Source organism: Symphodus melops (genome assembly GCF_947650265.1).
Source record: "Symphodus melops genome assembly, chromosome: 5".
Lineage (NCBI taxonomy): Eukaryota > Metazoa > Chordata > Actinopteri > Labriformes > Labridae > Symphodus > Symphodus melops.
This window is the reverse complement of record NC_136695.1, coordinates 4,353,959-4,366,548: the sequence shown is the minus strand read 5'-3', so window position 1 is coordinate 4,366,548 and position 12,590 is coordinate 4,353,959. Positions and strand designations below refer to the sequence as shown.

The following is a 12,590-nucleotide window of genomic DNA, read 5'->3' as shown; positions in this document are numbered from 1 at the left end:
TACTTTGACATGAACAATGTACATCCTATTAACTGAACCAGAGTTAACTCTAAGCTCATTTACATCTGCAGTCCCTGAAGTCAGAAAAAAATAACTTTATAATCAATTTTGGATCATTGCAGACAATAATCTGTGTGTCAAACACAGGTTTCTGATGTGTAGCTGTTTAGTTCAGCGGGATAATCTTTACAGATAAACATTTATATGAAGTTTGAAGAGTCAATGCAGCCGAGAGAAGTAAAAAGCTAACATTATGCTACAAGCTAACTACACCGCGGTCGGTTTATTATGACGCCACGACCGTTATGCTTCATTGAGCTAATCAGCGGTTTTGATAAGCTAGCTAAACGTTAGCTTAATAAGTTATTTATTAACCTAATATTTACAAGCACTCTGAAAAACATGACTAGAGGCTGTAAGGAGGATTAGTGAGAGAGTTCCCAGCGTGATGACTTTTAATGTCTCCATAACAACCACTGTAGTTTCAATTAGCTACTCGTTAGCAACCGCCGTTTAAAGTACACGTAAAAACTTTAGAATTCACCAGTGTGGCTCTTAGCTAACGTAGTTATCTCTTCTAACAAAACGTCATCATATCTTCAGCTTGTGTTAACCACTGATCTTATTTTAGGCGTCTAACCCACAAACCCATTCAAAATCCTCATTGACTTTTAGAGTAAGGAACCTATGGCGCTAAAATGCTAACTCACTTCCTGGTTGTCTATACCTTCCATCTTCAGCCGGTAGCCTCAGGCTGCACTGTTACTGTAACAACTTCTACTGCTGCACACTTTGCATTCATCTGTTGTTTGGTTGTGTTTGTCACTGTGACTGTTCATTTGTAGACGTTTGTCTGAGTCTGTTCCTGAGATGAAGAGGTGAGGAGAGCGGAGGCAGAGACCCCAAGGGACTGCACGAGTACTCACGGGCAGCAGGCTCACCTGCATGTGTTGCTACAGCAACGATACCTGCATCAAATAAGAGAGGCCGAAACATGCTTAACTCAGGCTGACTCACATTTCAATGTCAAGTGTTCCCAGGAGATCTACATGATAAAGAAGTCTGACTTCAGTATCATAACAGTAATGACATGAAGTCAGTTTGTAAGTTTGAGACTTTAGAAAAAGCATCATCCTTCTTTCTTCTCATCTCCATCCAAACAACGCAGTGTGAGGAAACAGGAATACACCCCTTCACCTGTCCGATTCACTTCCTCTACACAACTCTACTGTGAAGTTACTTTTTCTTTTAAACCTAAAATCAAGTATACACACAGTGTGGCTCGGACAATCATGTTTACAATGCCCCCACATGTGCTGAGTAGAGGACAGACTGTTCAAAAACACAGAAACACAGTGAGATACGTCAGAGCTCGTTTGGGCAGGTGTGCAGTCAACTCTGTGTTTCACATATAACTGGGCACTTCCCAGGTGCTATATTCCCAAATCATTTTGTAAGGATGGGATCCTCCCCACCACCCATGTCCTGTACACCTCTATTCACTTGTGTTCACTACTGTCTTGGCCTCCTGCACCAGCATCCTACACGCCAGCTTTCACACTCCGTGCAGATCCGTCTATGTTCTCCAGACTCGGTGTGAAAATCTCCTCTGCAGAGGAACAAAGCTCAACCTCAACCACTGCTCCCTTTTCCCCCGCACTCATCGTTCTAAAACGAGACCACCATGTTCCAATCGTCTCATCCTCCAGTTCCAAAATCCCCCCCCTAAAACACACAGACATGCACCTCCTGAACACCCTTCTCTCTCTCTCTCTCTCTCTCTCTGCATTAAAGCAGCACAGTGATGCTTTAATTAGCAACTGTGGGATTCATCACTTGGCATCGTTTCCGCCTCTACTCTGCATTCAGGCGTTTTGCTCTGATTAAGCAAGGAAGCAGCTTGGAATGACAGAAACCACACTACCACTAAAAGGGACTGTGTTGGAGAAACTGGAGCTAAATAACTCTACTGTTCACAGATTGTCTTTGCTTTAACACTAATAACCAGCCTGGTGGTGCAAGTTTCTCTATTTTCAAACTTTCACACCGAAGCGGGTCATAAAGTGTTGACATTACATCGTGTACTCTCTGTTCCCTCTCACCATGTCTTCTCTGATCATCAGATGCTGGTTGTGTTTGACAGCAGTAGTTGTCCTGCAGCCTGCTGTAGCTGTAAACTCATCCAAACAAACTCTGTTATAGATCACTGTGTGAGGCCCAAAACTCTGAAGACATTACAAACTCAGTTTGGTATTTTGTGTGTCGTCTCACTCACGCAGCACGTGCTGAAGAAGCAGCCAGAAAAAGGTGTGTGCTTAGCAACTACCTTTAGCCATTAGAAAACGTGTTAGTGTGCTCATGGGTCAGTTAGCATGGAGGCAGCAGCCTGTGATGACACACAGTGATGGGCCTCTCATTGGGATCACTGAATGAAGTAATTACACTTCATCAGCCATGTTTCCCTGAATGCTTGCTTTTCCTTTACAATGGAGTCCTACCATGACAGGACTTCTGGCTTTTAAAAGCACTAAATGGCTCACATGTTATGAACGATCCACTTGAACAGTGTTTTTGAACATTTATGTGGCTAACCTGAGTGTCTATCAATGCACAAAATGTAAAAATAAATCCATTTTGTTTGTGGTCTGCTTGAGTCTTACCACACAGAGAAAGATGCTCCATTTTAAATGTTCTCAGTTTGTGACATCACAAGTTGGATTCTGGTAAAAAAAAAAAAAAAAACTTTTGCAAAGGTCCGCCATTTTTATTCTTGCTACAGAGGAGTGACGTCTACAGGGGAACCTCAGAGGGGCTCATTGTATTTAAAGAGACACACACACCAAAACGGAGCGTTCAGAGAGCTGCTTTCTACAGGCTCACAAACCTCCTCTGCTGCTTGATTCATGTTATATTTGGACCAAAGCACAGAAACACAGATGTTTCATTTAAAGCACAGGGGGGACTGATTGAAAAGGTGGAGAAATGAGGTTTAAAAGTAGGAGCAACACTTTCGATGGAGGGCTCTTTAAAAGCCACCAGTTGTCAGCAGCAGTTTCCGCTTCATGATGCAGCGGTCTCTGACACAGACAAGAAATGAGAAGACATCCACTCTGACTGAGTCACTATGTGCTGGTCAGACTCAGCACACTGTTGGCTGTTTCAGCTAAGATGTGGACTTTTTTTTTTTTTTTTGGGAAAAGTCAGTCAGAGTGGCTCAGCGTGAGTATTAATAGCAGATGTGTCAGATCCAGATCAGACCTCACACCTGCCAGCTCACTGCTGTTAGGGAAGTGGAGGGAAACAGATACACAGTGTAGAGCAGGGACAATTCAACAAGGTCAGGTTCTAGAAAAGTCCTCAAGTGAAGGTCCAGAACATCATCTTATCTTATTCAGTGCCATGTGTTTTGAAGGAGCCTTGTAGTAGAATGAAAGTAAGTAAACCTGACTGTCCAATCAAAACAATTCACTTCAAAACAAAGGAATTAGAGCTAAGCTTGGGCGGTATCATGGTAATAAGGTGCTTATTCATTTAAAAACCATCCACAATACAGGATAGGCATGGAGGCAGGAGGATGGCATGAACGTAGAAAGTGATGCTGCCCAAGTCATATTAGAACATTTATTCTAAATGGAGGTTACTGTGTGATGATAAAATGATACGTCTCATAATGTAAATGTGTTCTTGTTTCATGTAAAAACAAAATACATACAGAGAGCTTTTGAAAAAGTTATCAAAGTCATTAAACTTGGAAAAGATAAATCAAAAGGTTACGTTGGAGTTCCTCCTCTTTCTTGTTACCAATTTTCAGAACCAGTTCTAACAGCTTCTCTTCTGCCCACGCACAGAGGTGGAAGACAGGCAAAGTTGTTCTGCCATCGCAGACCTATCAGAGACAAAGCAGCCCCGTGTGTGAGCATGTCTGCCTGTGTGTGTGTGTGTGTGTGTGTGTGTGAAGCCCTCGCTGTGTGTCAACACGTCGGGCCTTTCGCACTTCTGCAATGTCAGAATGTAGTGAAAAGCCGCACACTGGGACAGCAGTATGAGGCCGGTGCTGGCATAATGTGGAAGTAGTACGAGGGTGTAATAAAGGTGGAGTTTCCTTCCAGCGTTCTTCTAGATGTGCAATCTTTAAAAAGGTTTAAAGATGCACTAACAGGGAGGAAGAGAGACGAGTCGAAGCAAAGAGGAAGCCAGTTCAAAGGAAACGTTTTTTGTTCTCAAGAAAACAACGTAATCACTCAAGATCACTGTGAAGTTGTGTTCATACTAACAACCCTCCTTTTGAAAAATTCACTTCTGTTTGATTCTTGATTCTGGAGATAACTTCACTGACACACATCTTTGGTATGACAGGTATTTGTTGGCTTTGTTGACGCAACGTCCACTAAAGACAGGCTCAGCAAGGTGGAAAGAAGACGATAAGTGATAAGAGACAACGAGGTGCAAAGTGACGATCCAGCACCTTCATGAAAGAGCGCAGGACGGCCTGAAGTCATGGGTTCAAAGACATCCAACAGATGGACGACGTCTGTGTTCACTGTTCACTGTCAGAGTGAGACAGTGTGCGGCCAAACATCTTTCAAGTGCACCTTGATAATATGCAGTGATCCCAATCGTGCACCAGGGGAGTGTTGTACACCAGCATCAGTGTGTTCTGTCTGGTTTCACCTCACACAAGGCAGCACTGATGGCTCCCAGCCCCGGAGGTGGCTAAGGTGAAGTATCATTCAATAGTGATTTGCAGCAGACCACAGCTCACACTGAGTCTATGTTACATGTCTGACGTCTATAAAAGTCAGGATTTAAAGTTCACCGAGAGCTCACACTCGTTTACTGCAGCCTATCAACTCATCTAGCTGCTCGTCTCCTCTGTCCTAGAACTACAGCGATGGATGGTTCTCCCTCCAGCACCCACATGTAAAGGAAAGGTGATGTCCTAACCTCTAAACTAAAGGGAAGTTCTATATAACCCTTGGTGATATCATTCCTCTGATTATTAGCTCCAAAACGTTCAAGCTTCAAATGGAAAGAACAACGTTGAACCTCCTCGAGTGCTGGGTGTGTACGAGCTGTGAAGGTCAGTCACGACATGTTTCGTGGTTAGACGTCAGGCTTATCAACGCAGTGTCCTCAAGAGACTCCTTAGAAAAATGGTTTCAAAAGACTATCGAAAGTGTTAAACTTTCACTCTAAATAAAAGTCCATCCTTTCCACGCGGTTCAGACTCTTTATTATGATCCTATCAGGAATTGTTTACGGCAGCGGCTTAACAAACCTCTGCAGGAGAGAAACTAAACTTCAAACTACACACGTTCAGTCAGAAAGTATCCAGATCTGAAAACATGGTGACTTTAAAAATCCTCTTCCTCTGGCCTCCTGCACAGACATGAGTTAGATATCACATCAGACAGGCTTCTGTGAGGGGGAGGAAGGGAGGGAATATGTCTAATGTATATCTTAATTCCTTTTACCGTGATGTAATACTGTAATCAGAAAAAGCTGAATGAATACCATGAAGTGGATCTTGATGACATATCGCCCACACATGTGCACACAGCAGATAAGATGAGAAACAGTCCTGGTGGTCATCATGTTTGACTAGTTCGGCCTCGGTGAGCTCTGGGCTCGCTGCGCTCAATAAAGTCATCGTCAATCTCCGCGTTTAACCCCGAGACGAGTCTTAAAGCATCGTTCAAAACCACTGACAAATGAACACGTGCTAAAACGCAACGCTGTACCCGACCATCTGGAACGATAACGCTACAAAACACACGCAAGCATGCTTACAGGAAACACTGAATTGCATGTAACCGTGGGAAGGCAGTTTCCTAAGATGTGTTTTTTAAGATAGTGAACAGATCTGCATGTTGTTATTTCATCGAGCTGCTGGATGTCAGTCTTCCTGATGAACCTGTTCGTCCATTTACAACGTCCACGACCATCATTCTGTGGCGCTGTGACGAGAAAAGGGCTGTGTGTGTGTGTGTGTGTGTGTGTGTGTGTGTGTGTGTGTGTGTGTGTGTGTGTGCACGCACACCTCTCTAGTCTGTCGTAAAAAAGTTTTTAAAAAATGCTTCAGGCACAGAGCAAAGCCCAAGTTCAACAAGAAGAGCAGAAGTTTACAGTGCAGATGAAATGTGTTGTATTCATAAAAAGAAGGTGTAATAAAAATCAGCACCGACGTGGATTCATGCCGTGCCGTCGTCATCGGTTTAAATATCTTTTGTAGAGGAAACAGAGTGTCCCACGTGTGAGCCACAATGGCAGATCATCTAAAGTAGTGTTACATAGTGAACTGTGACAGACGACAGCTCATACGACCCCCCCCCCCGGCCCTCTGAATGCTACACTACAGTCGCTGATTAAAGAAGCTCCGCCTCCTCCCGGTGTCTGTGTTTACAATGAAAGTCAACAGCAACCAGTTCAACTTGAATTCCCCCCTTTCCAAATGTCAGCAAAGAACAGCAACATGCAGTTTACATGCTTACCTGCAGCTCTGACACAGGCTATGTGCTGGAACGGGTTTGTATTTCTATTACGATGGGTCTACCTGCTTAAAAGGTGTTTAAAATGATGTGTCCCTTGTTTTAAAGAGGATTTATTATCCCCCTTTTCAATCAGTCCCCCTGTGCTCTAAATCAAACACCTGTGCTGTGCTTTGGTCCAAATATAACATGAACCAAGCAGCAGAGGAGGTTTGTGAGCCTGTAGAAACCAGCTCTCTCAGAACACTCCGTTTTGGTGTGTGTGTCTCTTTAAATACAATGACCCCGCCCCCTGAGTTTTCCAAACAAACATCACTCCTCTGTAGCGATAAATATGGCTGACCTGCGCAAAACATTTACTCTAGGCTGGGGCTGGAGTCCATGGGAGGAGGCATCAGGGCAGAGGAGGGGATTTTTTTTTGTTAAACCAGAATCCAACTTGTGATGTCACAAACTGAGAACATTTAAAACAGAGCTTTTTTTCTCTGTATTGTACTTATGCAGACTACAAACAAAAGACTGGATGGATTTATTTCATATTTTGTAGATTGGTAGACACTCAGGTTACCCACATAAATGTTCAAAAACACTGTTCAAGTGGATTTTTCATAACATGTCCCCTTTAAGTCCAAGATGATAAGAGGACGAGACCTGTGGTTCTGACTCCTGGTGAAAGAGGCGATAAAAAAGACTCGGGGCTCAGATAACACTGATATTAATATATTCCATTTCAGAAAAATCTTTCACAATAAAAGTCCCTGGTGCTTTTTAAGCTGATGTTTTATTATGATAGCCATAAAAGTACATGGTGTTTTCAGCACACACACACACACACGCACGCACGCACACACACACACACATTTAGAAGACCCTGAGATCTAAACACTCAGTGACTTTTTCAACCATCTTTCTTTGGTCTGGTGCACAGAAATGAGTTAGAAATGATTATTAGTTATCGTGATGTTTTTTTTAGTCATTAATCCATGTTTCACAGAGATTACTGTAAGGGCAAACAAAAAGAAAAGCCAGTCCTATCAGTAGAACCTCTTGAAAGACAGCCATCCTGTCTGACTTTGAAAACTTTGGCATTCGGCTCCACATACCTTGCTAACTCATTTACTGTATCTAATTTAGTAGTACCTAGTCCAAACAGCAGCATGGATTAACTGTTCCACTCATCCACTGGCAGCAGGCAGCAGTAACCACAGCTACAATGAAGAGCCTCTGTGAATGCTCTCTGGAGACGCAGCTCTGATGCACTCGTGTTGCAGACACCAGAGCCCGGCAAACAAATCTGCATGGCTACTTGTACAAAGGAAAAGATTTCATAACTCAAGGGCTTTCTATCATCATATCATCTCAAGTAGGAAAAGAACACATATGCTGAACCTCTAAATCCATGCTTTGACCTCTCTTCACTATCAGTTGGTACATCATGATTAAATATCACCCTCCTTATTAACACAAGGCGTTAGTTCCATTACATTTTATCTTGCATCCACTGCCATTGATACACAATGTCAAGAAAGGTTATGTGCAATGTGTTGTACAAAAAAAACTAACCACACTAATGGCTGAAGATGCAAACACCTGTTTTGACTTCAGACAAGTCTAGAGGACGATTCAAGAACAGGAGCGAGTCTTTCTGAGGCCGAGGATGTGGACGTGCAAACAATCAGCACTTTCACCTCATTACACTCGTTATCATAGTGAGGAACAAACGAGGCGAGATGCACTGACCAGAGCGTCATGCGTACCAAAACAAACAATGCACATCTGCAACACTTTACAGAACAGTGCAGAGTGTTATCACAGTTCCAGAGACAGAGAGTATACAGCTAACACAACACCTGCAGAGGACACAGAAGCAGACAGAAGATCAATGTGTGAAACCTTCTAAGTGCTGTAGACTAAAGAGTTCAGGGAGGGAAACTAATGTATGCTGCTGAAACAGGGCAGCAGAGGGATGCAAATGAAAAGGTGCCAAAAGCAGGAAGATTTTCAGTTCAGCAAATACATTTCACAAGCTCACGTTGAATGTTCGCCCCAACAACAAAAACTATGACTATTAAATCAGCATAAAGCTCAACCCAATCATTTCTTTAAAAGTTCTGAGTATTGATTCATGTTTCACGACGAGGGGTCGCAGACATTATTTGTTTCCTAATGTACGTTTATAACGCTGCTGGTTAATGGTCTACCTCCCTCACTGTACAGAGTAAACAGACCATATTGAAGTTCTCGGGGTGAGTGATTATGTGTGTGCATAAAACGACTCTGAGAAAGTGACCGCAGTTTCCTCAATGCATCAGCTTCACCTCTTAAGTTAGTGAGAAGCACGGTAAAAAAAAAAAAGGGAAGCAGAAAAAAACCCAGCAGACTCTCTGTGAACGTATTTCCTTCAGCAGGAACGTCGGCTTAATTGGGCCCTTGTGATCATGCAGCTGGACTTATGATTCTGCCATCATTAACGCTACCTGATATGGAAGATATCAGTCATCGAAGGACACACAAGCTTTCTGACTGCACCCTGTCAGCCCTCATAGAAAATCAATGAGCCAGTTAATTTAGTGCAATGGGACACCCACAGACATCAGCACTAGTAGTGCTGACCTTGTAGCACATGGCCTATGGCAGCCGACAAAATGATCCGAGTCAGACACTTTACGCAAGATACAACTGGAGTAAACTGTGTGTTATTAAGAGCGAGTCTGACCCTGCACACTGCGCTTCACAGGGTGCAGGCATGTGATTGATGACTGCTCTGCTTTGAGCCTTTCTAAACACAAAAATAAAAGGGCAATGTTGAACATGTGTTCGGGCCCCACGAGGACACTAAGAGGCGAGGTGTTACAGCGGGGTGACACGAAAATGTGTGAAACAGGTGCTGGCCACTTTGTCGACCTGATTACACCACTGTGCTGTAGCCAGGTTGTAATGTCACTTCAAACGACATGTCTTTTTTCAGGACACAGTGAGGGGCTTTAAAAGGTGGCGATGAATAAAAACAGTGATGAGATAATCAATGGACTAAATATAAAACCAGGCAGAAGCATGTCTGTGTGAAAGCAGCACACTCTCATAAATATAGCCCACATCCTGTATGCTACTTCTTCACTGGAACTCTCTGGCATTTTCTAATTAACAGTGTGACTCATTTGACAACTTGAATTGAATTGTTTGCATACCTACAGCTGGAGCATCATACTCATCACCCAGCAGTATTTCCGGAGCCGAGTACGCCAGAGATCCACAACTGGTTGTCAGCTTTTTCCCTGGCTGAAACTTGTTACTGAATCCGAAGTCAGTGAGCTTGACAAGTCCTTGTTTCTCAAAGAAAACCACATTCTCAGGCTTAAGGTCCCGGTGCACAACATGCAGTCGATGGCAGTAGGAAATAGCATGGACAATCTGGGCAAAATATTTCTTCGCCAACTCTTCATTCAGGCCCTCCTCGTGTTTCATGATGTAGTCAAACATGTCCCCTCCATCGCCAAGCTCCAAGATGAGGTAGAGCTTCGTCTGAGTATCGATAACTTCATACAGGCGCACAATATTGGGGTGCTGGACCAGCTTCATACAGCGGACTTCCTGGAAAAGGTGGCCGGTGGCCACGGTGTCCAGCTTAGTCTTGTCAATCACCTTTACTGCCACTTTCTCTCCGGTGAAGACGTGGCGAGCCAGTTTGACGACGGCAAAGTGGCCACGACCCAGTGTCTTGTCCAGATCATAGAGGCCAGCAATCTTGCCATCATAGCCCCGCTTGAAGCCTGCCATTGCTGGAGAAGGCGATGGGGACAGGGGGGTCCCCCCTGTGGGCAGGGGCCGCTTGGCTGAGTTGTGTGGGTCCAGCTTAACTCAATTCATCGAAGGCTGAGGGAGAAACCCATGGCTCCAGCTTCCTAAATGATACAAGGCACAAACACACAATGACTAGAGTTTCACTCAACAATGATCAGGTTCAAGGGGCAGAGCTGACTATTAAACAACAACATACATACATTAATAGAAGTGGAATATTAACCTCATAGTAAAACATGTCATGCCTCCTTCTGTTAGACAGAGTGAGGCTTTGCAGCAGAGTAACACTTGCAGGTATGCATGTATGGCTGGCAGAGGCGTTGTGCTTGTTTTGACAGGAAGGCTGCTGCTCTACCGTTAGCTTCTTGCTGCTAACGCGCTTCCTCGTGTTGCTAGAATCAGACTAGCATCGCTCTAACTTTCATACATACGTAGCATTTTCCATTCGAGCATGTTTGTACATCTATCCCTTTAAGCACACTTAAGTTAAACAGACTAGTCAAGGAAGTCAGCTGCATGAAGGGCCCAGCGGTAACACCGACAACAACTAATGTTAGCTTTACTACCACAGGCTAGTTCGTTGTTCATTGATTGACCAACGTTAGCTCGAACGTCAAGCAGCGCCGTCGTTGTCGCAGCGTTGTTACCATGACCACCCAGAACGATAAACTTCTACTCTAACAAGTCAGCTAGCCGTGTAAGAACTCGTTAGTGATATAAGGACACAGGCGCTGTTCAAAAATCTACAACAACTAGCAGTAGTTAGCATGTAGCAAGCTAAAGTTACTACAGCTCGCTTAGCTCACCTCTCCAGCAGCTTCTCCTCGGTAAACATAAAGCCTTCGAGTCCGCTCTTTTTTCCCCCCAAACGATACCTCGGCTCCCTCGGGTGAGCTCTACTGGAGCCTGGTGCTGTGATTGAAGTAAACGATGGTTGTGGTGACAGCGGCACTCAGAAGGCGCCTGTGCTCAGAGTTCATTTGTAAAACGAGGCATTGCATCGTCGTCGGCAGCGGCAGCAGCAGCGCTGATCAGGATCGACGCTCTCGCCTCCCAGCTGATGCATTCACGTACTGGGAAAAAGTATGGAAATTCCCAAGACAATCACACTTCGCTGACTATTACGTTACTTTAAACAACATACATCATGTAGAAATTAATTACTTTGAGAGATTCCGATTCATATATAAACGTATTATGTTTAAGAGATTGCGGAAACCAACATGTATGCAAAAAAAAATCAACAATGAGCTGTACATTTGTTGTTAATTATTATTTTTTCAGCGAACTGTTTTCACGCAAATTGCTTGCCTTTGAGAGTAAAAAGAATCACTATTTGTTTTTGTGTTTTTTTAAGAAGAAGTTTTTGGCCTTCTAATTCGTCTAACAACGTAGAGAATAATGTATGAGTACCCTGACATAATGTTGTTCTCTCTTTGTTGTAAGTATATATTTTCTGTTTTTAATGTTGTGTTATCGTTTATATTGCTTGTATTTGCTTTTCAGTTAATTACCCAGACCTGGGTGCTTTTGCAACAACTTCCTTTGAACGCGTTTGTTGAGCACAGTATGGGGATTACGAGGGTGCCATGAAGGCAGCACAAGAGCATCACCAACTGCATTCAACTCTGACGTCAAACTATTCTTTTGATTATGAATGCTTGCAGAAAAATTGTCATCCATCACTGAGAAATGTTACAGAAATCATAGCCGATAAACATGTCGAAGTCTTGTCGGAAAAATGACGAGTTTTGAGATGTGCATAGGCCTCGCAGGAAATGCAATCCATCGCTCTAGTGCATCATATTTTATTACAAAGCGTCAACATCCAATAGCATTTGGCGTACAGGATTATCATTTAATATTTTTTTCTTCATACTACAAGATTTGCACAGCCTATGTTGTGCGATCAATGCGTTGCCCGTCAGGTTCAGCTCGTTCTTTTTAATAAACGGCGTGCAGTGACATCTAGTGATGAACAAATATTTGTTTGGACTATTTGTTTAACATGTTCTTAGTAATTCATTGCTTCATATTTCCACTCATCAAATTTTTGTATGACTTGATGAATTATCAGATTAAGAGTGTCTTGTTGGTCCCAGATGTTTTGTAGGCCTACTGTGTTTAAAGAATAAACTTATAAAACATTTGTAATTTTCTGGCATTGTGCTTTTAATAGGCCTTTACTGTGCACGGTAACAAGAGCTGTAATTACTTACTCAGGTAGTAAAAAATACCTCACTCCATAAAAGACCTAAGAAAAAACATGTGCAGCTTCTCATAAAAGGTAAATTATTCTCA

The 12,590-nt window shown here is 43.2% G+C and overlaps 1 protein-coding gene across 1 annotated transcript in view; it reads right to left on the bottom strand.

Annotated features, from left to right (window-relative positions):
- snrka (SNF related kinase a) overlaps positions 1 to 11,389 on the bottom strand; it is a 39,153-nt gene extending 27,764 nt beyond the window's left edge. The window contains 2 exon segments of the mRNA XM_079344213.1: positions 9,677 to 10,390; positions 11,096 to 11,389. Of these exon segments, the coding sequence (XP_079200339.1) occupies positions 9,677 to 10,265 (589 nt within the window). The 5' untranslated portion in view covers positions 10,266 to 10,390; positions 11,096 to 11,389.
- Between the last annotated feature and the right edge of the window lie 1,201 nt (positions 11,390 to 12,590).